The sequence below is a fragment of the Oncorhynchus mykiss genome, chromosome 2 (genome assembly GCF_057628025.1).
Source record: "Oncorhynchus mykiss isolate SJ-2025 chromosome 2, ASM5762802v1, whole genome shotgun sequence".
NCBI lineage: Eukaryota > Metazoa > Chordata > Actinopteri > Salmoniformes > Salmonidae > Oncorhynchus > Oncorhynchus mykiss.
This window is the reverse complement of record NC_143023.1, coordinates 8,797,858-8,825,757: the sequence shown is the minus strand read 5'-3', so window position 1 is coordinate 8,825,757 and position 27,900 is coordinate 8,797,858. Positions and strand designations below refer to the sequence as shown.

Here is a 27,900-nt window from a genome sequence, read left to right as displayed (position 1 = left end):
CGCACGCACGCACGCACGCACGCACACACGCACACACACACACACACACCTCATTCTGAGAGATCATACAATTCCTTTGTTTGCTTTTCAGTTGATTAGGGCATTTACAAAATAGTCCCAGAATAATGATACTGCTCGTGAGGTAGACCATCAGGCTGACTATAGAAGACTAGGCCAAATCCGGGGGAGTTGATGACAATTCTAGCTGTGGTGTGTTCAGTTCAAGACTCTGTCTCTCTGAGGATATTTATGCCCTGCCAATACATGAAATAGTACAGACAGACACAGCACTTTGTCAGCAGCTGCCTGCTGACAGAGTCTTTTCTCTGCTTGATGCAGGTCCACTGCTGTGCAATGTGTTCTCTTCCTTCCTGAGAGAACGTCAACAGAATTTCCGTAACTGTCAGTCTGCTCCCCACCACACACCAACCATCCAATCACTGTCAACGACAGAGGAGACTCCTCTACTCGGGGATGCTGACAAACCCCTGACTCCCAGCCCCATGTCAGACCAACCAGATGCCCTGACACTAACTACAGAGTATTGACTCTGGTCAAAAATGTGTATGCAACCATTAAAAAAAAAAAGTGGATTTGAACATTTGATGTGAGTTCCTTGGCTGAGTAAATAGCTTGTAGCAGTCAACAGCTTCCATTTTCTCATCTTTATTTTGATCTCAATAATGCATGTCTGTGTCAAACATGTTTTAATTATGAAATCAGAGGAGTTTTGAAATCCTGATATGCGAGTGCATTCACCACCACCAAGCATTGTGTAATGCTACCATGCTACATGCTACCAGTGTACCTACAGCATACAGTACACTCATATTAGCCAAACTAATGGATATTTCATGTGTTTATACACGGTGCGATGGATGATACATTTATACCTGTCATATAAAAGTTGACGTAATATTCAGTCCTTACAGTTACATTAACAAGAACCATCAATATTTCTTTAAAAGCATATACCTTGTCGAGAGTTGACTAATATTTACTTACAGCATGTAGGCTTCATTCACAGCCTCCTTTGGCAAATCGGTTGCATTTTAAACTTGTAAATTACAGTACCACTAACATGCAGATGTAACATTTAGAACAGTCTTGAAATGACATATTTTCATACATCCACTTTTACGTGAGCAACAATATTTTCCTAAGTGTGGGTGAGGTTAAAGGTCGGCCTCCGTTGGCAAGGCGACCTATAGCTTGTGGTAAAGAACAGCTTATCCTGAAACGTTCTCTTAAACTACTGAGGGAATACAGGAAGTACTGCAGACTACAACTATAGTGTTCAGTTCTCCACTGAGTGGTGCAGTAGTTCTGCTCCAGTTATATAAGCAGGCAGGCTGGAGGTATCAAGAGGAGTGCTGCTATAAATACGAGACAGGAAGATGTCCAGAGCTTTCTAACTGATGCACCGTAGACTGTCATAAGGTTTCCCACCCTAACTATCGGAATTCACTTCCTACCAATTAGCAGCTAAACAAGCTTCCTGTTCTGCAATGAGGAAATGATTTAAGAACATGTAGTAGTAGCAGTAATAATAACAGTTTGCCTGCCTTCACGTGTCATATCTCCCTGCAGACAGTAGTTCACTGAGGTCCTCCTCTTTACCTGGAGGACTGATGGCACGAGTCATCAACATGTACAGTAAGCACATCTGAGTGAGGAGGGGGACAGTGTAACAGTCAGTGTGCAGCATAGACTCATTGGTCTCATCTGTGTTCTACAGTGGATATGAGGGAGGATTTCTCTGAAAACATTATGTTAGAGGTTCCTGAGTTAAACCGTGGAAATGTCAATCTAAACTAAAGCAAAGCTTGACCTTGCCCACAATGTCCACATTCTGAACGGCCCTCTTCAACTACAGTACAGTGCCATCAAAAGCTAAGAGCGCACGGGCCTGGCTGTCCAAATGGCACACTATCCCCTATATAGTGCACTACTTTTAACCAGGGCCCATAGGACTCTTGTCACAAGTAGTGCACTACATAGGGAATAGGGTGTCATTTGGGACAACAGCTGTTCAGTTCTACCAGAAGGTGAGGGTTCCCAGTCTATCAGCTTGGCTGCTATTTCCACAGGCAGTCATCTTGGCTTAATGCTACTACTGTACAGTACATAGCTTTACTGTTCTTCTGAAGAGGATCTGACCAAGGCTTCAGATCTGCCTCTTCAGTACAGACTGACCAAGGCTTAAGATCTGCCTCTTCAGTACAGACTGACCAAGGTTTAAGATCTGCCTCTACAGTACAGACTGACCAAGGCTTAAGATCTGCCTCTACAGTACAGACTGACCAAGGCTTAAGATCTGCCTCTTCAGTACAGACTGACCAAGGTTTAAGATCTGCCTCTTCAGTACAGACTGACCAAGGCTTAAGATCTGCCTCTTCAGTACAGACTGACCAAGGTTTAAGATCTGCCTCTACAGTACAGACTGACCAAGGCTTAAGATCTGCCTCTACAGTACAGACTGACCAAGGTTTAAGATCTGCCTCTTCAGTACAGACTGACCAAGGCTTAAGATCTGCCTCTTCAGTACAGACTGACCAAGGCTTAAGATCTGCCTCTTCAGTACAGACTGACCAAGGCTTCAGTACAGACTGACCAAGGCTCTCAGAATCCTCCTGAATACTGTATAACATGTACTAACATGCCCCTGCTGTCCTGATTAGTACAATTATAACATACAATATACTCTCTACGTACAATTGGAGACGTATACCTACTATATATACACAGTACGAAGCTCATGACAACGATAGTAAGTATTGTGATTGGTTAAATGCCTAGGTAATGACATCTGTGGCCATGGTCTCACAGCAATCTCAGCCTCATGCAAATGCTACAGTACATGACGTCATTGACATTGCAGTAAAATACACAGCACCCTACTTCTGATTGTTCAGACCTGGTTCTCTCTTCTTTAACAGTTCTACGTCGAGGTAAATATGGCTTCCGGCTCCACCCACGAGTCTCTCACTTTCTCAGAGCTTTCCCATTGGCTGTCTTTCCCTTCCTGGCTGTCTCTCATTTGACCGCCTCTCGTTCAGCGGCTGGTCCTATCAGTTGGGCAGAGCCTCTTCAGTCTTGAGTTGAGTTTTATTTAAGACAAAGTGAAATTGTCCAGTGCGAATGGATGAGGGGACGTTTTACTGGCCCCGGCTCCCCTCCTCGGGAGCTACATGGCTTCAGCAGCGATACAACAGAGTTAGTGTGTGTAGTTTTAGTTATTTTGTCAGGCTTAGTCCAGTTTGTCAACACTTCCTTTTTGAGTCTCTTGTTTGCAGTGTTGTTGTTGATCTTTTATTTGCATTACCGTCATCCTATTCAGTACCAAAGCAAACGAGACAAGAAGGATCCCACTGCTGTGTCCAGGGTCCTCCTCCTCATGTGAAATACTTGCAGTTTGTAGAGTCAATGACACAGTACGGAGTGCATCTGAGACGACCATAAGACCTGGGAATCAAGGAGAATTAGAACCCTCTGTCAACTAATCATGACAATGGCAGACAGTTACTGCTTCATAGGGAACACAAAGTTATGAGGTTACGTACAGTAAGATATGGAAAGCAGACAAGAATGGATCAAGCCAGTAAGCCTACTAACCCTGGGAGATATGAGTTGCATGTCTGATAGCCAAAGTCCTTTCCATCACATTCCTCGGCCCCGTCGTAGCGATAACCATCTCCACAGTAAGCATGTTTACACTCTGAGGAGGAAGGGATGGAGAGAGAAACAGAGGGGGAGAAAAATAGAGACACGCGGAGAGAGAAAGACACAGAGAGACAGGGAGAGATCAATAGCCATTCAAACCAGACCGGTGCTTCTGTGTGTCATCAATAGCATTATCATTTAACAAGTGCATTTATCCAAATCAACTTCCCATGCGGTAACTGAACCCACAACTCCAGGCTCCAACAAACAGAACCATCAGCAGAACCAAACCACGAATCTGGTTCATCCACTCTGATAACATGACTTACTGACGCAGCCGTCGGTGACAATCCTATTCCCGTCGTCACATTCCTCCCCACTGGGAATCTGAACGATCCCGTCGCCACAGTAACCCTCCTGTTCCGGAGCGTTCTCCGTAGACTGGAACGGCGTCAGCTGGAAGAAAGAAGTCTTTTACAGAGATTAGAAACTAAAACTAACAAAATGAAATAAAACTGTAACTTAAAGATGAACCTTGCCAGGCAATACTGTAAGCACTTAGACATATCCCGTTTAGAAGATAGTGTATCAAGTGAGGTACCTGAATGGGCAGCCATCCGCTGGTGTCTTTGAAGTAAAGCGATCTCTGGTCTTTCCGGAAGGCTAGGGCATTGTCCGTATGAAGACGATCTAGTTCTTCTTGATTGTTTACCACAAATATCTGTATGAGAAACAAAAAAATACATTCTGGGTGAGACACATTAAAGACTAATTTGGCCTATTAAGTGCCTTAGCTGAGGCAAGTTTCTGATTCGCAATAAATGTTGATCATGTGTTACTTGTGTTGCCTGCTCACCGCCGGCACTTTGGCGTAGTCGCTCCTGGAACTATGTTCATCAAACTGTGGACTCTTCACACTAATGGAGTTACAGCTGCAAGGTCCAGGAAGACCTGGTAGCCCCCTCTCACCTTTCGTTCCAACCACGTAGAGTCCTGAACAAGAAATAAACATTTAGATCATATATTATCAATGTAGGCATATGTACAAAAAGTGATGTACACATGAAACCATCTCTATATCACAGAGTACCACATTCAGAGACAGCCATGAGCGAGGTCACAGGGACTATATGTTATAAATACCTCTGCTGAAATGCACTGTCCTGGCCCCCTCGTCTATCTATGAAGTTGGTAAAGCAATCAAATTAATTTGCGCAGACACCTGAACAAGACACCGGCTGTCACAGTTTAATTACATGGTGTCATAATGTTTGTAAATATGTAAGGAGCTTCTTGGCCCACTATGAATTTGTTTTAAGGACATGATGTCATGGCTTTAGCATCCGTCCCATCCCAGATCCCCCCGCCACCCCCCTCATGGTATCTGTTACACCTCAGGAGGGGGAGAGAGGGGCGGTGATCAGGTTCCTCTGAAGCTAAATAAGCTCTCTGGTGTTACCTCCTGCTGTGTTTTAATGTCTGCTTCCTTTCGCTGATGCTGATGCCTGCCTGAAGCTTCTCATACCCATCCCTGAAGCTTCTCAGACCCATACCTGAAGCTTCTCACACCCATCCCTGAAGCTTCTCAGACCCATACCTGAAGCTTCTCACACCCATCCCTGAAGCTTCTCAGACCCATACCTGAAGCTTCTCACACCCATCCCTGAAGCTTCTCAGACCCATCCCTGAAGCTTCTCACACTCATCCCTGAAGCTTCTCACACCCATCCCTGAAGATTCTCACACCCATCCCTGAAGCTTCTCACACCCATCCCTGAAGCTTCTCACACCCATCCCTGAAGCTTCTCACACTGACGGGACCTCATATTAAACCTCAAAATGTACTTTCCAGTGAGATTCTCCATTTTGCCTTTCTTTTAATTACAGGACAAGGTTTTAATAATCTAGGTCTGAGAAACTAGCCTTCAGAGTCCAGAAAATGGGCAGAGCCTCCAACAAAGAACATACCAATCACTCTAAATCTGACTCGATGTTCTTCCCTGGAATTCATCCAGGTACACACTCAGACTGCATATCACAGACTGGCAACAGATTAGCATGTTAGCCCAGCCACACTCCCTAGCCCTACAGCGGTCTCTAAAGAAGCGAAGCTCAGATGGGAGAGCTGATGGAGGTAGAGTCCTTACCTGAGGCTGGGAGACCTGGGGGACCAGGGTGGCCTGGGGGCCCCTGAGGACCTGCTGGACCTAGAGGGCCGATAATCCCATTGTCGCCCTTCCCTCCCTGTTTAATCAGACAAGAAAAATACCACATGTAAAAACATCGACAGACAAAAATATGGTAAACCTTTAGTGGTCGAAACATGTCACCACATCATAGTGATTTGAAGTTACAGTATGTTGCTCAAAGAGGGCAGCAGGTAGCATAGTGGTTAGAGCGTTGGACTAGTAATCGAAAGGTTGCTAGATCAAATCCCCGAGCTGACATGGTCAAAATCTGTTGTTCTGCCCCTGAACAAGGCAGTTAACCCACTGTTTCTAGGCCGTCATTGAAAATAAGAATTTGTTCTTAACTGACTTCCCTAGTTAAATAAAGGTAAAAAAAACCTTTTTTAATCACAGCTTCTAACAGCATATGATATTAAGTAATTAAGATCCAAGTAAGATCCTAATACAGTATATCTCTCACCTGTTTAATAAACAAAACACATCTTTAATACAGCATCTCTCACCTGTTTAATACAGCATCTCTCACCTGTTTAATACAGCATCTCTCACCTGTTTAATACAGCATCTCTCACCTGTTTAATACAGTATCTCTCTCACCTGTTTAATACAGTATCTCTCTCACCTGTTTAATACAGCATCTCTCTCACCTGTTTAATACAGCTTCTCTCTCACCTGTTTAATACAGCATCTCTCTCACCTGTTTAATACAGCATCTCTCTCACCTGTTTAATACAGCATCTCTCTCACCTGTTTAATACAGCATCTCTCACCTGTTTAATACAGCATCTCTCACCTGTTTAATACAGTATCTCTCTCACCTGTTTAATACAGCATCTCTCTCACCTGTTTAATACAGCATCTCTCACCTGTTTAATACAGTATCTCTCACCTGTTTAATACAGTATCTCTCTCACCTGTTTAATACAGCATCTCTCTCACCTGTTTAATACAGCATCTCTCACCTGTTTAATACAGCATCTCTCACCTGTTTAATACAGTATCTCTCACCTGTTTAATACAGCATCTCTCACCTGTTTAATACAGTATCTCTCTCACCTGTTTAATACAGTATCTCTCTCACCTGTTTAATACAGTATCTCTCACCTGTTTAATACAGCATCTCTCTCACCTGTTTAATACAGCATCTCTCACCTGTTTAATACAGCATCTCTCACCTGTTTAATACAGTATCTCTCTCACCTGTTTAATACAGCATCTCTCACCTGTTTAATACAGCATCTCTCACCTGTTTAATACAGTATCTCTCTCACCTGTTTAATACAGTATCTCTCTCACCTGTTTAATACAGTATCTCTCACCTGTTTAATACAGCATCTCTCTCACCTGTTTAATACAGCATCTCTCACCTGTTTAATACAGCATCTCTCACCTGTTTAATACAGCATCTCTCACCTGTTTAATACAGCATCTCTCACCTGTTTAATACAGCATCTCTCACCTGTTTAATACAGCATCTCTCACCTGTTTAATACAGCATCTCTCACCTGTTTAATACAGCATCTCTCACCTGTTTAATACAGCATCTCTCACCTGTTTAATACAGTATCTCTCTCACCTGTTTAATACAGTATCTCTCTCACCAGTTTAATACAGAATCTCTCTCACCTGTTTAATACAGAATCTCTCTCACCTGTTTAATACAGCATCTCTCACCTGTTTAATACAGCATCTCTCTCACCTGTTTAATACAGTATCTCTCTCACCTGTTTAATACAGTATCTCTCTCACCTGTTTAATACAGTATCTCTCACCTGTTTAATACAGCATCTCTCACCTGTTTAATACAGTATCTCTCTCACCTGTTTAATACAGTATCTCTCTCACCTGTTTAATACAGTATCTCTCTCACCTGTTTAATACAGTATCTCTCTCACCTGTTTAATACAGTATCTCTCTCACCAGTTTAATACAGTATCTCTCACCTGTTTAATACAGAATCTCTCTCACCTGTTTAATACAGCATCTCTCACCTGTTTAATACAGCATCTCTCTCACCTGTTTAATACAGTATCTCTCTCACCTGTTTAATACAGTATCTCTCTCACCTGTTTAATACAGTATCTCTCACCTGTTTAATACAGCATCTCTCACCTGTTTAATACAGTATCTCTCTCACCTGTTTAATACAGTATCTCTCTCACCTGTTTAATACAGTATCTCTCTCACCTGTTTAATACAGTATCTCTCTCACCTGTTTAATACAGTATCTCTCTCACCTGTTTAATACAGTATCTCTCTCACCTGTTTAATACCGTTTCTCTCTCACCTGTTTAATACAGTATCTCTCTCACCTGTTTAATACAGTATCTCTCTCACCTGTTTAATACAGTATATCTCTCACCTGTTTAATACAGTATATCTCTCACCTGTTTAATACAGTATATCTCACCTGTTTAATACAGTATATCTCTCACCTGTTTAATACAGTATATCTCTCACCTGTTTAATACAGTATATCTCACCTGTTTACTAATCAGGTATATCTCTCACCTGTTTTCTACAGTAACTATCTCACCTGTTTAATACAGTATCTCTCACCTGTTTAATACAGCATCTCTCACCTGTTTAATACAGTATCTCTCTCACCTGTTTAATACAGTATCTCTCTCACCTGTTTAATACAGCATCTCTCTCACCTGTTTAATACAGCATCTCTCTCACCTGTTTAATACAGCATCTCTCACCTGTTTAATACAGCATCTCTCACCTGTTTAATACAGTATCTCTCTCACCTGTTTAATACAGCATCTCTCACCTGTTTAATACAGCATCTCTCACCTGTTTAATACAGCATCTCTCACCTGTTTAATACAGTATCTCTCTCACCTGTTTAATACAGTATCTCTCTCACCTGTTTAATACAGTATCTCTCACCTGTTTAATACAGCATCTCTCTCACCTGTTTAATACAGCATCTCTCACCTGTTTAATACAGCATCTCTCACCTGTTTAATACAGCATCTCTCACCTGTTTAATACAGCATCTCTCACCTGTTTAATACAGCATCTCTCACCTGTTTAATACAGCATCTCTCACCTGTTTAATACAGTATCTCTCTCACCTGTTTAATACAGTATCTCTCTCACCAGTTTAATACAGTATCTCTCACCTGTTTAATACAGAATCTCTCTCACCTGTTTAATACAGCATCTCTCACCTGTTTAATACAGCATCTCTCTCACCTGTTTAATACAGTATCTCTCTCACCTGTTTAATACAGTATCTCTCTCACCTGTTTAATACAGTATCTCTCACCTGTTTAATACAGCATCTCTCACCTGTTTAATACAGTATCTCTCTCACCTGTTTAATACAGTATCTCTCTCACCTGTTTAATACAGTATCCCTCTCACCTGTTTAATACAGTTTCTCTCTCACCTGTTTAATACAGTATCTCTCTCACCTGTTTAATACAGTATCTCTCTCACCTGTTTAATACAGTATCTCTCTCACCTGTTTAATACAGTATCTCTCTCACCTGTTTAATACCGTTTCTCTCTCACCTGTTTAATACAGTATCTCTCTCACCTGTTTAATACAGTATCTCTCTCACCTGTTTAATACAGTATATCTCTCACCTGTTTAATACAGTATATCTCTCACCTGTTTAATACAGTATATCTCACCTGTTTAATACAGTATATCTCTCACCTGTTTAATACAGTATATCTCACCTGTTTACTAATCAGGTATATCTCTCACCTGTTTTCTACAGTAACTATCTCACCTGTTTAATACAGTATCTCTCTCACCTGTTTAATACAGTTTCTCTCACCTGTTTACTAATAAATAATATCTCTCACCTGTTTACTAATCAGGTATATCTCTCACCTGTTTACTAATAAAGTATATATCTCACCTGTTTACTAAGAAAGTATATCTCTCACCTGTTTACTAATCAGGTATATCTCTCACCTGTTTACTAAGAAAGTATATCTCTCACCTGTTTACTAATCAGGTATATCTCTCACCTGTTTACTAATAATATATATCTCTCACCTGTTTACTAATAAAGTATATCTCTCACCTGTTTACTAATAAAGTATATCTCTCACCTGTTTACTAATAAAGTATATCTCTCACCTGTTTACTAATAAAGTATATCTCTCACCTGTTTATTAATCAGGTATATATCCCATCTGTTTACTAATAAAGTATATCTCTCACCTGTTTATTAATCAGGTATATATCCCATCTGTTTACTAATAAAGTATATCTCTCACCTGTTTAATGATAAGATATATCTCTCACCTGTTTACTAATAAAGTATATCTCTCATCTGTTTACTAATAAAGTATATCTCTCATCTGTTTACTAATCAGGTATATATCCCATCTGTTTACTAATAAAGTATATCTCTCACCTGTTTAATACAGCATCTCTCACCTGTTTAATACAGCATCTCTCACCTGTTTAATACAGCATCTCTCACCTGTTTAATACAGCATCTCTCACCTGTTTAATACAGCATCTCTCACCTGTTTAATACAGCATCTCTCACCTGTTTAATACAGCATCTCTCACCTGTTTAATACAGTATCTCTCTCACCTGTTTAATACAGTATCTCTCTCACCAGTTTAATACAGTATCTCTCACCTGTTTAATACAGAATCTCTCTCACCTGTTTAATACAGCATCTCTCACCTGTTTAATACAGCATCTCTCTCACCTGTTTAATACAGTATCTCTCTCACCTGTTTAATACAGTATCTCTCTCACCTGTTTAATACAGCATCTCTCACCTGTTTAATACAGTATCTCTCTCACCTGTTTAATACAGTATCTCTCTCACCTGTTTAATACAGTATCCCTCTCACCTGTTTAATACAGTTTCTCTCTCACCTGTTTAATACAGTATCTCTCTCACCTGTTTAATACAGTATCTCTCTCACCTGTTTAATACAGTATCTCTCTCACCTGTTTAATACAGTATCTCTCTCACCTGTTTAATACCGTTTCTCTCTCACCTGTTTAATACAGTATCTCTCTCACCTGTTTAATACAGTATCTCTCTCACCTGTTTAATACAGTATATCTCTCACCTGTTTAATACAGTATATCTCTCACCTGTTTAATACAGTATATCTCACCTGTTTAATACAGTATATCTCTCACCTGTTTAATACAGTATATCTCACCTGTTTACTAATCAGGTATATCTCTCACCTGTTTTCTACAGTAACTATCTCACCTGTTTAATACAGTATCTCTCTCACCTGTTTAATACAGTTTCTCTCACCTGTTTACTAATAAATAATATCTCTCACCTGTTTACTAATCAGGTATATCTCTCACCTGTTTACTAATAAAGTATATATCTCACCTGTTTACTAAGAAAGTATATCTCTCACCTGTTTACTAATCAGGTATATCTCTCACCTGTTTACTAAGAAAGTATATCTCTCACCTGTTTACTAATCAGGTATATCTCTCACCTGTTTACTAATAATATATATCTCTCACCTGTTTACTAATAAAGTATATCTCTCACCTGTTTACTAATAAAGTATATCTCTCACCTGTTTACTAATAAAGTATATCTCTCACCTGTTTACTAATAAAGTATATCTCTCACCTGTTTATTAATCAGGTATATATCCCATCTGTTTACTAATAAAGTATATCTCTCACCTGTTTATTAATCAGGTATATATCCCATCTGTTTACTAATAAAGTATATCTCTCACCTGTTTAATGATAAGATATATCTCTCACCTGTTTACTAATAAAGTATATCTCTCATCTGTTTACTAATAAAGTATATCTCTCACCTGTTTACTAATAAAGTATATCTCTCACCTGTTTGCCCCTCTTCCCTGGTCTGCCCGTCGGTCCTCTATTCCCTGAGATTCCAGGTTCTCCCTTTGGACCCATTTCCCCCTGAGGACATAAACCACAGCACTCCATCAACAACAACATATGCCAGTACGTCATATAAATAATTGTGGTCCAGTTTAGAATTGTGTTCTTCAGTTATTATGGAGGGCCAGTTGATTCTGGTTCTATCCTGTTGTTCAATGAGCCTCCACTACACGTCACCCTACAATGACCTCCTCCTGCTCCTTCTCCCCTTCCTCCAGCTCCTCCACATCAACCCCAGCAGCCGATAAACATCAGATCATGTAACAAGATGTATGTCTCACTTTCTGTCCAAGCATTCCAGGGAAGCCCATTGTGCCCTTGTCTCCCTTCATCCCTCTCTCACTACGGTCACCACGGGAACCCTGATGAGACAGACAGGAGACAAAACAACTGTAAACAAAACATCCATAAACACACTGAAAACACACACATGTTGTTGAACCAACCCAGAGGAACTAAAATATGGTTTGTAATGTAATAGAATAAAAGAAAGCAGTCAAAAACATTTGAAGTAATCACCCACCTTTTCTCCTTTGTATCCAGGTAAACCCTAGGAAGGAAGATCAGAAGTCTGAAGTATAGAAATTATGAATAACATGATGGTTGAAATCAGACAATTTTCTCAGTGAAGGATGAAGGTTCACAGACCTTAGGTCCAAGAGGTCCTCTTGCTCCAGGTATTCCCATCAATCCACCATCTCCCTTCTCCCCCTGCCAGACACAAACGCACGCACGCGTGCGTGCACACACACACACACACACACACACACACACACACGGCTCTGACAACACCGTCTTCATCTACCTTTACAAATAATATCATACAGATGTGGTATCTTAATTTTGATCACTCTGTCGCAGAGAATTTTCCTGCACCATAAGAAATTCAAATGAGCCTCATGATTTACATAAATTCACTGAAAACCCACAGTTCTCTTTCCCTTACTAGATCTTACTGCTAATATATAACCTGCTGTGGCCTATCAAAACTACAGTCCATTCTCATTAGAAATTATCACTTAAAAAAAAATAAAAAATCCTCCTGCTGCAAGATTATTTTACTCCTGCGACGAAACTGGTCAAATTAAGATCTAACACCTGTAGGTACAGGAACACACATATCTTATTGCATAATTTGTGTTCTATCATTTTTTTTCCATACTATGATACGGTATAATATCATATTGACATTTGGGCACCATGAAATAGGACTTACTCACCTTGGGCCCATTTGGTCCTGGCCACCCGGCTGGTCCCTGGCGCCCCGGGAGACCTGGAGGCCCCGTCCGACCCTGGTGGGCCACAACATAATTTCTTTAGCACAGGGTTCCCAAATTGTTTTTTTGCGTGGGTGACCCCTTATGTGATAGCAAATTCATCAGGGACAACCTCATAATATCAGAACACAAGTCCTACTTCAGAGTGGACTATAACTAGCATAGAAGCAGTTTTACTATGACTTCAAGTCTTGGGTTCCAGGAAATACATCTTTAAAGGCCCCTTTTAGCGTCAGAGAAGAAATTCTCATTACCTGGAATTCTACACATTTTGCCTTTGGGCATAGTGGCCATTTTAAAGTTGATTTCTTGCAATTCTAGTACCAGTGTACTAGAATGAGAGGCCTGTAATTTTCATCATAGGTACACTTCAACTATGACAGACAAAATGAGAAAAAGTAATCCAGAAAATCACATTGTAGGATTTTTAATGAATTTATTTGTAAATGATGGTGGGAAATAAGTATTTGGTCAATAACAAAAGTTTCTCAATACTTTGTTATATACCTTTTGTTGACAATGACAGAGGTCAAACTTTTCTGTAAGTCTTCACAAGGTTTTCACACACTGTTGCTGGTATTTTGGCCCATTGCTCCATGCAGATCTCCTCTAGAGCAGTGATGTTTTGGGGCTGTTGCTGGGCAACACGGACTTTCAACTCCCTTCAAAGATTTTCTATGGGGTTGAGATCTGGACTCCTTCGTTGCCCGGGCGGTGTGTTTGGGATCATTGTCATGCTGAAAGACCCAGCCACATTTCATCTTCAATGCCCTTGCTGATGGAAGGAGGTTTTCACTCAAAATCTCACGATACATGGCCCCATTCATTCTTTCCTTTATCAGTCGTCCTGGTCCCTTTGCAGAAAAACAGCCCTAAAGCATGATGTTTCCACCCCCATGCTTCACAGTAGGTATGGTGTTCTTTGGATGCAACTCAGCATTCTTTGTCCTCCAAACACGACGAGTTGAGTTTTTACCAAAAAGTTCTATTTTGGTTTCATCTGACCATATGACATTCTCCCAATCTTCTTCTGGATCATCCAAATGCTCTCTAGCAAACTTCAGACAGGCCTGGACATGTACTGGCTTAAGCAGGGAGACACGTCTGGCACTGCAGGATTTGAGTCCCTGGCGGCGTAGTGTGTTACTGATGGTAGGCTTTGTTACTTTGGTCCCAGCTCTCTGCAGGTCATTCACTAGGTCCCCCCGTGTGGTTCTGGGATTTTTGCTCACCGTTCTTGTGATCATTTTGACCCCACGGGTGAGATCTTGCGTGGAGCCTCAGATCGAGGGAGATTATCAGTGGTCTTGTATGTCTTCCATTTCCTAATAATTGCTCCCACAGTTGATTTCTTCAAACCAAGCTGATTACCTATTGCAGATTCAGTCTTCCCAGCCTGGTGTAGGTCTACAATTTTGTAGCTTTTTGGTCTTGGCCATAGTGGAGTTTGGAGTGTGACTGTTTGGGGTTGTGGACAGGTGTCTTTTATACTGATAACAAGTTCAAACAGGTGCCATTAATACAGGTAACGAGTGGAGGACAGAGGAGCCTCTTAAAGAAGAATATACAGGTCTGTGAGAGCCAGAAATCTTGCTTGTTTGTAGGTGACCAAATACTTATTTTCCACCATAATTTGCAAATAAATTCATTAAAATTTTCTCATTTTGTCTGTCATAGTTGAAGTGTACCTATGATGAAAATTACAGGCTTCTCTCATCTTTTTAAGTGGGGGAACTTGCACAATTGGTGGCTGACTAAATACTTTTTTGCCCCACTGTATGCCAAAAAAATACTTGACAACTTATTTTTCCTGACTAAAGCTCTGGAAAAAAACGATAACTGTAACTTGATTTTAGTTGATAAAAATGTGACCAGATGAGAATTCCACACGGGACTAATGGACATTTCATTTGACATGAAGCTCCTTTTCATCTGTTTTGTCCAATCAGAAGTCAGGATATTTCATGCAACCCTCTCATTGGCAGAGTTGACATCTTTCAGTTGCGCGATCTGATTTAGCTGATCTGTCCGACTCTCCCACAAAGCTCCCAGGTGGTCTCTTCAGTCCATCTTTTGAACGGATGTGAAGCCAAGACACTTCACTTGTAACTAACCTCAACCAGAAACAATCATGTTTATTCTCTTTCTTACTTTCATGTAGGGAAGTTCTGTTTTGATATCATCAGAAGCTCTATTTTCCCATACAATAATATTTCTGGAATTTCTGGAAAGCTAAAATTCTCCCCTTCAATGAAACAATTGTTATTTACCCCTTCAACAGTCACGATGGGGAGAAAATCAGAGCTGTACATTTTATTTACCTGTAGCCCAGCCTTTATGGTTAATTATGGCTGGCTTTGGTTACAATCTGCCACAATATCAATGTGGCTAAACTATACCAGGGATAGTAGGCCTAGTGGGACAAGGCCACCTGAATGTAATCTACACCTTCATTAGGTTGATATACACTGAGCGTACCAAACATTAAGAACACCTTCCTAATATTGAGTTGCATCCCCCCTTTTGCCCTCAGAACAGTCTCAATTTGTCGGGGTATGGAGTCTACAAGGTGTCCAAAGTGTTCCACAGGGATGCTGGCCCATGTTGACTCCTATGTTTCCCACAGTTGTGTCAAGTTGGCTGGATATCCTCTGCGTGGTGGACCATTCTTGATACACACAGGAAACTGTTGAGAGTGAAAAACCCAGCAGCATTGCAGTTCTTGACACAAACCGGTGCGCCTGGCACCTACTACCATACCCCATTCAAAGGCACTTAAATCTATTGTCTTGCCCATTCACCCTCTGAATGGCACACATACAACATCCATGTCCCAATTGTCTCAAGGCTTAAAAATACTTATTTAACCTGTTTCCTCCCCTTCATCTACACTGACTGAAGTGGATTTAACAAATTACATCAATAAGGGATCATAGCGTTCACCTGGATTCACCTGGTCAGTCTACGTTATGGAAATAACACTCTCTTCAAACAATAGCATGGTATTATTTCACTGTAATAGCTACTGTAAATTGGACAGTGCAGTTAGATTAACAAGAATTTAAGCTTTCTGCCAATATCAGATATGTCTATGTCTGGGAAATGTTCTTGTTACTTACAACCTCAGGCTAATGTGATTAGCATATGTTAGCTCAACCTTCCGGAGGGGGACTCACCAATCCTGTAGAGGTTATGGAAAGAGCATAATGTTTTGTCCACTCAGTGTAAATTGTTATTATGTTGTTTGAGTGTCATTTCTATATAGACGACACTTTCTCATTCTGAACTTCTGACAAGAGTGGAATGGGTGTGGCTTCGTGAAAATGACCACATGAGCAGCTGCCTCTCACCGATTTGACAGCTCTAACAGAGTTACACCTCTGACACCGCCAAAATATCAGCTATGCGGGTGTCGGATATCGCCTGTTAACACTTAATCTGATTAAATCTAGGTCTAAGACTAAAACAGGAGACCAAATTAGTTCTACCCATTTTGCCATGGACACAGAGAAAATGTTGCCGTTTTAGACATAAATTACAGTGCCATTATGTTCAAAACAACATTTTGGGGAATACAAGAAGAATTTAGTTAAAGAAATGTATAATTGATGGAGAACTGTGGATATCTATATACCGATGAACCTCCCAGTCCCAGGCTGTGCATCTAAGGTTTAACAGAAATTGTGGTTGAATAATATATTGTATTGTACCCTCTAGTCTAAACACTTTTCACAGATCCCTTCTGCAAAATGTGTTTAATCGGTTGTTGGTAGCAATATTATTACAAAATATATTGTATTAATGAATGTATTATTATTGTTAAAAAAAATAAGAATCATGCCGCAGACCCCCTGCAGTACCTCCACTTTGGAAATGCCTGATTTAGCAGATTTTTTACAGTTATCACACAATAATGGTTGGAGCAGACTTTTTACAGTTGTCACACAGTAATGGTTGGAGCAGACTTTTTACAGTTGTCACACAGTAATGGTTGGAGCAGACTTTTTACAGTTATCACACAGTAATGGTTGGAGCAGACTTTTTACAGTTATCACACCGTACTGGTTGGAGCAGACTTTTTGCAGTTATCACACAGTAATGGTTGGAGCAGACTTTTTACAGTTATCACACAGTAATGGTTGGAGCAGACTTTTTTAATATATTTTTTTACCCCTTTTTCTCCCCAATTTCGTGGTATCCAATTGTTGTAGTAGCTACTATCTTGTCTCATTGCTACAACTCCCGTACGGGCTCGGGAGAGACGAAGGCTGAATGTCATGCGTCCTCCGATACCCAACCAGCCGTACTGCTTCTTAATACAGCGCGCATCCAACCCGGAAGCCAGCCGCACCAATGTGTCGGAGGCTACACCGTGCACCTGGCAACCTTGGCTAGTGCGCACTGCGCCCGGCCCGCCACAGGAGTCGCTGGTGCGCGATGAGACAAGGAGATCCCTACCGACCAATCCCTCCCTAACCCGGACGACGCTAGGCCAATTGTGCGTCGCCCCACAGACCTCCCGGTCGCGGCCGGTTACGACAGAGCCTGGGCGCGAACCCAGGGACTCTGATGGCACAGCTGGCGCTGCAGTACAGCACCCTTAACCACTGCGCCACCCGGGAGGCCGGAGCAGACTTTTTACAGTTATCCCACAGTAATGGTTGGAGCATACTTTGTGGAATGGTATCAAATACATCAAACACATGGCTTCCATGGTTTCCAGGTGTTTGATGCCATTCCATTTGTGGCGTTCCGGACGTTATTATGAGCCGTCCTCCCCTCAGCAGCCTCCTGTGTACGGTACATAGGGTATGTGTGGGAATAGCTGAGCCATATCAGAACTGTTAGAACACAACTTTAAGCAGACCAGAAGTTCTGAACTGACTAGAAAACACAGGGCATGAAGACTGCCGTATACAAAGAAATGACCAGCTGACCTGGCATCCTTTAAATAAAGAAAATAAGTATTGAATGAATCAGCAGCTATCCATGTAAGCTGTGTAGTGTACAGTATAATAATTCCATGTGTAATATCATAGAAGTAGCATATAGCAGGAGTTACAAACATGATTGTTCTGAATAGTTACAGAGAATTCCATAAGCCGATCGGGATGTTGACATGACAACCTGTGTTCTGTATTTACCCTGGTCCGCCATGTGGAGAGAGAGAAGGACTTTAACAAGGTCTGTCACTCTGTCCGCTTTAATTAAATGATAGGCCGTATATATAGAACAGGAAGGCCCTCTGCTTGTGGGAAATAAAATGATTTATGGTCTGGCTCGAGCACTAAGCTAAATTGCACTGCAATGCTGCTGCTGTACACAGCCAGCCCTGCAGCTCAGACAGAGCAGGGCAGTGACTGAGGACACGTTCCAAATGGCACCCTATTCTCTATATAGCGCACTACTTTTGACCATGGGTCCTGGTCAAAAGTAGTCAACTATAAAGGGAATAGGGTGCCATTTGGGACGCATTATGAAGCTCTCCCAACGGAACTGTTTTAATACATAACTGCAGCCACCAATTGATTAAGACCACACTTCTCTTCTGACAGGTCTCACTCTTCCCCTGTCCCTCCGACAATCTTCTATTTTCTATGCTATACATCTCTATGTGAAGGTGCTGTAACGCTGCACCCTCCTGAACAGGGCCCAGTGAATCTGGATAGGTTTCAGGAGCTAACAGGGTGACCATAAGTTCCCCATCTGTTAGAGGAGACATGGGACGGGGTGGGAGGTTTATCCACTCTCCTCTACAACTCAGCAGAATGATTCTATGCATCTTCTATCTCAGCGGCTCTCTCTGTGTCCTAGCTGTACTGGCATCGTGTCAAGGTTGTGCTGCTTGTCTTTCTCTCTCTGTGTCCTAGCTGTCCTGGCATCGTGTAAAGGTTGTGCTGCTTGTCTTGCTCTCTCTGTGTCCTAGCTGTCCTGGCATCGTGTCAAGGTTGTGCTGCTTATCTTTCTCTCTCTGTGTCCTAGCTGTTCTGGCATCGTGTACAGGTTGTGCTGCTTATCTTTCTCTCTCTGTGTCCTAGCTGTCCTGGCATCGTGTCAAGGTTGTGCTGCTTATCTTTCTCTCTCTGTGTCCTAGCTGTCCTGGCATCATATCATGGTTGTGCTGCTTGTCTTTCTCTCTCTGTGTCCTAGCATCGTGTCAAGGTTGTGCTGCTTGTCTTGCTCTCTCTGTGTCCTAGCTGTCCTGGCATCGTGTCAAGGTTGTGCTGCTTGTCTTGCTCTCTCTGTGTCCCAGCTGTTCTGGCATCGTGTACAGGTTGTGCTTCTTGTCTTTCTCTCTCTGTGTCCTAGCTGTCCTGGCATTGTGTCAAGGTGGTGCTGCTTGTCTTGCTCTCTCTGTGTCCTAGCTGTCCTGGCATTGTGTCAAGGTGGTGCTGCTTGTCTTGCTCTCTCTGTGTCCCAGCTGTTCTGGCATCGTGTACAGGTTGTGCTTCTTGTCTTTCTCTCTCTGTGTCCTAGCTGTCCTGGCATCGTGTCAAGGTTGTGCTGCTTGTGTTTCTCTCTCTGTGTCCCAGCTGTCCTGGCATCGTGTAAAGGTTGTGCTGCTTGTCTTTCTCTCTCTGTGTCCTAGCTGTCCTGGCATCGTGTCAAGGTTGTGCTGCTTGTCTTGCTCTCTCTGTGTCCTAGCTATCCTGGCATCGTATCAAGGTTGTGCTGCTTGTCTTTCTCTCTCTGTGTCCTAGCTGTCCTGGCATTGTGTCAAGGTTGTGCTGCTTGTCTTTCTCTCTCTGTGTCCTAGCTGTCCTGGCATCGTGTAAAGGTTGTGCTGCTTGTCTTTCTCTCTCTGTGTCCTAGCTGTCCTGGCATTGTGTAAAGGTTGTGCTGCTTGTCTTGCTCTCTCTGTGTCCCAGCTGTTCTGGCATCGTGTCAAGGTTGTGCTGCTTGTCTTTCTCTCTCTGTGTCCTAGCTGTCCTGGCATCGTGTCAAGGTTGTGCTGCTTGTCTTTCTCTCTCTGTGTCCTAGCTGTCCTGGCATTGTGTAAAGGTTGTGCTGCTTGTCTTGCTCTCTCTGTGTCCTAGCTGTCCTGGCATCGTGTCAAGGTTGTGCTGCTTGTCTTGCTCTCTCTGTGTCCCAGCTGTTCTGGCATCGTGTACAGGTTGTGCTTCTTGTCTTTCTCTCTCTGTGTCCTAGCTGTCCTGGCATCGTGTCAAGGTTGTGCTGCTTGTCTTTCTCTCTCTGTGTCCTAGCTGTCCTGGCATCGTGTAAAGGTTGTGCTTCTTGTCTTGCTCTCTCTGTGTCCTAGCTGTCCTGGCATCGTGTCAAGGTGGTGCTGCTTGTCTTGCTCTCTCTGTGTCCTAGCTGTCCTGGCATCGTGTAAAGGTTGTGCTGCTCGTCTTTCTCTCTCTCTGTATCCTAGCTGTCCTGGCATCGTGTCAAGGTTGTGCTGCTTGTCTTGCTCTCTCTGTGTCCTAGCTGTCCTGGCATCGTGTACAGGTTGTGCTGCTTGTCTTTCTCTGAATGTCATAATGCTCATAACCAGGCAGCGGGCGGACAGACGGGCGGCGGGGACGTGAGTTACAGCCCACCAGACAGACTGAGGAGGGACTGGATCTCATTTTTCAGCAAATCCACTTAGCAGAGCTAATAGAATGATCAATGGGTGCTCTCACCTTTTGTCCAGGTCGTCCCAGTTCTCCCTGGCAACAAGATCGTTGGATGGAGGTGGAGAGAGAGAGCAAAGAAGAGAGACAAAGAGACAGAGAGAGATATAACTGCTGATTTTTTATACAAGGCCTTTCCGCTTCGTATAATGGTAGTTTTCAATCATTCACTAAACATCTAATGCAAAAACAACTGTTTATAAATTACACTTACCTTTTCACCTTTTGGTCCCGTCAGACCTGGTAGCCCAGCTGGACCCTGTAGAAGGTCAACAATAATCAGATATCTAACCAATCAGAACATGGGCTTTTTCTGTCTTTATGCCATCAACTGATTATTTACAATCCTTGTAATATTCTAAATATTATTTCCCTTCACAATGTCATGTTAATGAGTAGGTACAGGATCCATACGGACACCAAATGTGTTTGTTGTTAGCTTCCTTAGCAGTCAGCTAACTCCGGTGCCATACTGTATAGGCTAAACTGTGTATGAATACAGATGTGAAAAACAAATCTGAAGAGTTTACCAATCATGCTCTCCTCTCCCTGACAGAATGCCATCTAGGCAAGTGGCCATTTATAGGACTCTGGAATTACTATAGGATCTTCTGCATTACAACACCACCACCACCCTCCACACAGCAACACCACCACCACCCTCCACACAGCCACACCACCACCCACCCTCCACACAGCAACAACACCACCACCCACCCTCCACACAGCAACACCACCACCACCACCCACCCTCCACACAGCAACACCATCACCACCCACCCTCCACACAGCAACACCACCACCACCCACCCTCCACACAGCAACACCACCACCACCCACCCTCCACACAGCAACACCACCACCACCCACCCTCCACACAGCAACACCACCACCACCCACCCTCCACACAGCAACACCACCACCACCCTCCACACAGCAACACCACCACCACCCTCCACACAGCAACACCACCACCACCCTCCACACTGCAACAACACCACCCACCCTCCACACAGCCACACCACCACCCACCCTCCACACAGCCACAACACCACCCACCCTCCACACAGCAACAACACCACCACCCACCCTCCACACAGCCACCCACCCTCCACACAGCAACACCACCACCCACCCTCCACACAGCAACAACACCACCCCCACCCTCCACACAGCAACAACACCACCCCCACCCTCCACACAGCAACAACACCACCACCCACCCTCCACACAGCAACAACACCACCACCCACCCTCCACACAATAACACCACCACCACCCTCCACACAATAACACCACCACCACCCTCCACACAGTACCATCACCACCCACCCTCCACATAGCAACACCCCCACCCACCCTCCACACAGCAACAACACCACCACCCACCCTCCACACAATAACACACCACCCACCCTCCACACAGCAACACCACCACCCACCAACCCTCCACACAGCACCACCACCCACCCACCCTCCACACAGCAACATCACCACCCACCCTCCACACAGCAACACCACCACCCACCCTCCACACAGCAACAACACCACCACCCACCCTCCACACAGCAACACCACCCACCCTGGTGGGAGATACAGGAATTGACTCCCTCCACTCAATATGTCTTTCCATGCAGACTGTTTGGGTTGTTTCTAAGAATGGTGTGTGGAGGGACGGAGAGTCGTGGCAGTCAGTGGAAAAAGTCTATTTGCGTCGTGTCTAAATGTGGAGCATTAATGTGTTGCAGAGCTCCATGTAATCCCCATTCCTGTCCCCGTCCCCGTCCCCGTCTCCGTCTCCATCTCCGTCCCAGTCTCTGTCCCTGTCCCTGTCCCCGTCTCTGTCCCCGTCTCTGTCCCCGTCTCCGTCCCTGTCTCTGTCCCTGTCCCTCTCTCCGTCCCCGTCTCCGTCCCTGTCTCTGTCTCTGTCCCTGTCTCTGTCCCTGTCTCTGTCCCTGTCTCTGTCCCTGTCCCCGTCTCTGTCCCTGTCTCTGTCCCCGTCCCCGTCTCCGTCCCCGTCCCCGTCCCTGTCCCCATCTCCGTCCCCGTCCCTGTCCCTAGCTCTAGAGGAACAAGAGGAAGGAAGGAGAAGGAACTCACATGGGTCTCAGATGGTAAAGAGCTGATAGAGGTCTATAGAGGACTTAGCCAACCCCCCAACACCTGTCTACCACCATTACTGACAAGTAAGGAAGCTCAGGCAACTAACCATTGTCTCCACCTGATAAACCCTGATTAAATACTCTTCCAAATATCTGCATTATAACCGCATTATAACTGTATGGGCCATTATCGGGCTTAAAAAATATATATTGAATTGATGAAGCCAGTGGGATGACAACATTAACAGAGACATTTGGGGGTGGATAGGTTTACCTACCTGAGGACCGGGGGGTCCGTTGGGGCCAGGGGGTCCTGGGACACAGCTGGGCCCTTTCAGCTCCGTCCCTGTATCTGGATCTGGTCTGTGATCACCTCCCTTACTGGTCTCCTCATTCTAAACCAATCAAACAAAAACACTCTTCCATTCAATCAGTGCTCTATTTTATAATAAAATGATCAGTAGCCGTTTGTGGTACTGAAGTACAATTACAGTGCAGTTAAGATTGTGGATCACTTATGCTCACTACTTGCCAATCAAAATGACAGCTGTGTGTCATGTCATCTGTCAATTTGAATTTGAGATTCTACACAATTATTCAGTGTCAACTCCTGCTCATCACCCCTCTTGAGTTTACAGTCCAGGCTCGAGACTGAGGGTTGTATCTCTGGGAAAGGGAAGGGGGATACCTAGTCAGTTGTACAACTGAATGCATTCAACTGAAATGTGTCTTCTGCATTTAATCCAACCCCTCTGAATTAGAGAATTAGAGAGGTGCGGGGGGCTGCCTTGATCAACATCCACGTCATCAGCGTCCGGGGAACAGCAGCTGCCTTGCTCAGGGCCAGAACGACAGAGGACCCTCTAACAGGATAGACAGAGTTGTATCTCTGAGAGGACCCTCTAACAGGATAGACAGAGTTGTATCTCTGAGAGGACCCTCTAACAGACAGAGTTGTATCTCTGAGAGGACCCTCTAACAGAATAAACAGAGTTGTATCTCTGAGAGGACCCTCTAACAGACAGAGTTGTATCTCTGAGAGGACCCTCTAACAGGATATACAGAGTCGTATCTCTGAGAGGACCATCTAACAGACATAGTTGTATCTCTGAGAGGACCCTCTAACAGGATATACAGAGTTGTATCTCTGAGAGGACCCTCTAACAGGATATACAGAGTTGTATCTCTGAGAGGACCCTCTATGGTCGTATCACCTCATCAACCCTGATCTGCAGTCAGCACTGTTGGGAGACCAGTTAATCCATTGCTTCCTGCACACACCTACTCTATCATCAGAAATCCCTACTGCTCTTAGTCAGTGGCGGAGGAGGGCAAGAGTGAGGTTAAGTCAGAAATGGCACACTGTTCCCTATACATTATAGTCCACTACTTTTGACCACAGCCCTATCAAATGTAGTACGCTAAATAGGGAATAGGGTGCCATTTGGAACGTAGCCAGGGAGTGAGGGTTGGACAGCACCCAAGGACAAATAAACAATCATACACCTGTCAAATGGGCAAGTCACATGACTTTGGACTCACATGACCACCGGGGTGCCACAGTGAGGGAGGAGGAGGGAATAGGGGGGGCGGGGGTGGACTCAGTAAACAGCAGGGGTTGAATTTCCTCTGCTGGTCCACGGCAGGTTGTTGTTGGAGAGCTGAGGAAAGTAGTGGACAGTATGGTAAGTCAGTCACATGGGAAATAAATACACACCGACCCTGCAGAGGATGCCCTTGTAATAGACATATTTCATTTGTTTGTCATGTTGACATCAGTGGGAAATTAAATGAATAGAGTCCGTGTCAAAACTAGTTGAAGGGGCTTAAAGAAAACTCAATGTTGGCTTATTTCTAACAGCATCAGAGTGGATGGTAAGGTGTGTAATAGAATCTGTATGTTACTGCATCCTGCAGAGGCAGAGAACAAACACCTCACTAACAAGCCACGAAGGAAAAGCTCCTGCATAGGGGCATTGGCAAAGAAGTGGTGTTGCAGCTGCCAAGTTAAAATCCACTCAATCAGCAGATCCTCCCCTTCACAAAAAACATCAGCTGAACTGAAAGTAATCTGTAAATGTATCCAAATGTACAGTTGTGGCCAAAAGTTTTGAGAATGACACAAATATTAATTTTCAAAGGCTGCTGCCTCATTTTGAATGATGGCAATTTGCATATACTCCAGAATGTTATGAAGAGTGATCAGATGAATTGCAATTAATTGCAAAGTGCCATGCAAATGAACTGAATCCCCAAAAAACATTTCCACTGCATTTCAGCCCTGCCACAAAAGGATCAGCTGACATCATGTCAGCGATTCTCTCGTTAACGCAGGTGTGAGTGTTGACGAGGACAAGGCTGGAGATCTCTGTCATGCTGATTGAGTTCGAATAACAGACTGGAAGCTTCAAAAGGAGGGTGGTGCTTAGAATCATTGCTCTTCCTCTGTCAATCATGGTTACCTGCAAGGAAACACGTGCCGTCATCATTGCTTTGCAAAAAAAGGGCTTCACAGGCAAGGTTATGGTTGCCAGTAAGATTGCACCTAAATCAACCATTTATCGGATCATCAAGAACTTCAAGGAGAGCGGTTCAATTGTTGTGAAGAAGGCTACAGGGCGCCCAAGACATTTCAGCAAGCGCCAGGACTGTCTCCTAAAGTTGATTCAGCTGCGGGATCGGGGCACCACAGAGCTTGATCAGGAATGGCAGCAGGCAGGTGTGAGTGCATCTGCATGCACAGTGAGGCGTAGACTTTTGGGGGATGGCCTGGTGTCAAGAAGGGCAGCAAAGAAGCCACTTCTCTCCAGGAAAAACATAAGGGACAGACTGATATTCTGCAAAAGGTACAGGGATTGGACTGCTGAGGACTGGGGTAAAGTCATTTTCTCTGATGAATCCCCTTTCCGATTGTTTGGGGCATCCGGAAAAAAGCTTGTCCGGAGAAGACAAGGTGAGCGCTACCATCAGTCCTGTGTCATGCCAACAGTAAAGCATCCTGAGACCATTCATGTGTGGGGTTGCCTCTCAGCCAAGGGACTGGGCTCACTCACAATTTTGCCTAAGAACACAGCCATCAATAAAGAATAGTACCAACACATCCTCCGAGAGCAACTTCTCCCAACCATCCAGGAACAGTTTGGTGACAAACAATGCCTTTTCCAGCATGATGGAGCACCTTGCCATAAGGCAAAAGTGATAACTAAGTGGCTCGGGGAACAAAACATCGATATTTTCAGTTCATGGCCAGGAAACTCCCCAGACCTTAATCCCATTGAGAACTTGTGGTCAATCCTCAAGAGACGGGTGGACAAACAAAAACCCACAAATTCTGACAAACTCCAAGCATTGATTATGCAAGAATGGGCTGCCATCAGTCAGGATGTGGCCCAGAAGTTAATTGACAGGATGCCAGGGCGGATTGCAGAGGTCTTGAAAAAGAAGGGTCAACACTGCAAATATTGACTCTTTGCATCAACTTCATTAATAAAAGCCTTTGACACTTATGAAATGCTTGTAATTATACTTCAGTATTCCATAGTAACATCTGACAAAAATATCTAAAGACACTGAAGCAGCAAACTTTGTGGAAATTAATATTTGTGTCATTCTCAAAACTTTTGGCCATGACTGTACAGTCTGGTAGGTTGTTGACAACACTAGACGCTAGAACTGGTATCTACATAGATATACAACAACAAGTAAAATAGCTCTACAAATCTAACACGTAATAACTAGAATCCAATAAGAACAGCAGAAATATTCCGACTGGGAGCTGTAACATGATACGTGGAGTCATCCACACCGGAGAGAGCTGCTCCTGGCTCTGACTGAATACACATATGAAGCACCATGCGCCTTCCCTGTCAGGAACTGTCCACAGACGCTATTTATAGAGACATTTCCATTCTGACAGCATTTCATATTCCATAAATGAAGGGAAAATACACAGGAACACACACTTCTTCAAAAGTGCAAAGACAAATCAGGATAAGACACGACATGGGGTTTACCCAGGGTCGGACTGCAGCTTGTCAAAACCGTGCATGACATATTCCTGCACGCACACACACATATAAACACACACACACACACACACATATAAACACACACACACACACACACGCACACACACATATAAACACACACACACACACATAAACACACACACATGCATGAGTATGCGCATGTACACACACACACACACACGGCTGGCTCGCTTACCTGCTGGGAATGAAAGAATATTGTCCAGGAAAGAGGACTGAGACAAGACATAACAAAACAATAGTGGAAGATAGAGTCCAAATGTGATAAGGATCATGCTGCTGTCAATACAATGCCCTCTGTCTCCAACTTGGGTTTACTGAGGAGCCACAGCAAAACGACACTCTCACTCTCTGACTCTCTCTTGCCTACTGCCCTCAACAGCCCGCTCTCTCCTCTCTCAGTATCCCTGCGTCTTTAGGAGGGGGGTGCCTGCCAACCATTGCCCATTAAATCTCCTGCCTCAGTGAGCGCTAAATTTACAGGAGGCATCGTGTCAGCTGCTCTTTGTGACAACATTACAATCTTACTACTGCAAGGGATGCCTTTCTGAATCCTTTCCCCTCTCCTCTCATAAGGAAACAAGACGACACAACATACTACATGGCTGGAATGTCATTGGAAAGACAAAGACCATACATACTATGTGGTCACTTCACGACTGTAGACAAATAAACAGAACACAATTTCACAAGGTATCTGATCTTGTACATGTTGCACAAGACAAGGAAAGATGAACACGGTTCTGTCATGAATCCATGCAAATCACAAAGCACCTGTGTCGGGTTGTCACCGTAAAAAATATACAATCTAAAACATTTGTTAGATTATATGATTATTATCAGAAAAATAAGGTTTAGGTATTAAAAGTGCACCACATGGTTACGCAATGAATAGGACTCCACAGCATTCACCACAACGTCGGTCTCTAGGATATATCAATTAGACCACCATCTATTTATCAGCCTCTGCCGCAACATTAATGGCCAGGCATTTATAAAGAGGCACTTGGATCGTGGGTTGGCAGGGGATCAATATAGACGCCAGTATCAATTTAAATAAATGAATGTAAAAGTTTTGAATTATATTTGCCATTTTCCCAATTAGAGCAATCAGTTGTTT

General features: G+C 43.5%; 1 protein-coding gene across 2 annotated transcripts; it reads right to left on the bottom strand.

Annotated features, from left to right (window-relative positions):
* Positions 1–650: 650 nt before the first annotated feature.
* LOC110514761 (uncharacterized) lies at positions 651–27,289 on the bottom strand. 2 transcript variants are annotated; one of them, XM_036936918.2, is made up of 16 exons: positions 26,959–27,289; positions 24,277–24,395; positions 23,013–23,129; positions 20,847–20,891; positions 20,642–20,668; positions 12,957–13,028; positions 12,385–12,447; positions 12,260–12,286; positions 12,018–12,098; positions 11,674–11,754; positions 5,810–5,906; positions 4,520–4,656; positions 4,265–4,384; positions 3,993–4,134; positions 3,616–3,718; positions 651–3,465 (listed from the first exon to the last, which is right to left on the bottom strand). In XM_036936918.2, exons 1-16 carry the CDS (start codon positions 27,053–27,055, stop codon positions 3,396–3,398), a joined length of 1,398 nt encoding a protein of 465 aa, XP_036792813.2. In that variant the 5' UTR covers positions 27,056–27,289; the 3' UTR covers positions 651–3,395. The 2 variants fall into 2 exon arrangements, with proteins under 2 accessions (XP_036792813.2, XP_036792816.2); XM_036936921.2 differs by having other exon boundaries at positions 3,993–4,119; positions 26,959–27,227.
* Positions 27,290–27,900: the final 611 nt, after the last annotated feature.

Coding starts and splice junctions, on each gene's coding strand:
- LOC110514761 (XM_036936918.2), bottom strand. CDS start 27,055: ATGATCCTTATCACATTTGGACTCTATCTTCCACTATTGTTTTGTTAT. Junction 12,099..12,259: donor CTGGATACAAAGGAGAAAAG/GTGGGTGATTAC, acceptor CTGTCTCATCAG/GGTTCCCGTGGTGACCGTAG. Junction 4,135..4,264: donor GCGGATGGCTGCCCATTCAG/GTACCTCACTTG, acceptor TCTCTGTAAAAG/ACTTCTTTCTTCCAGCTGAC.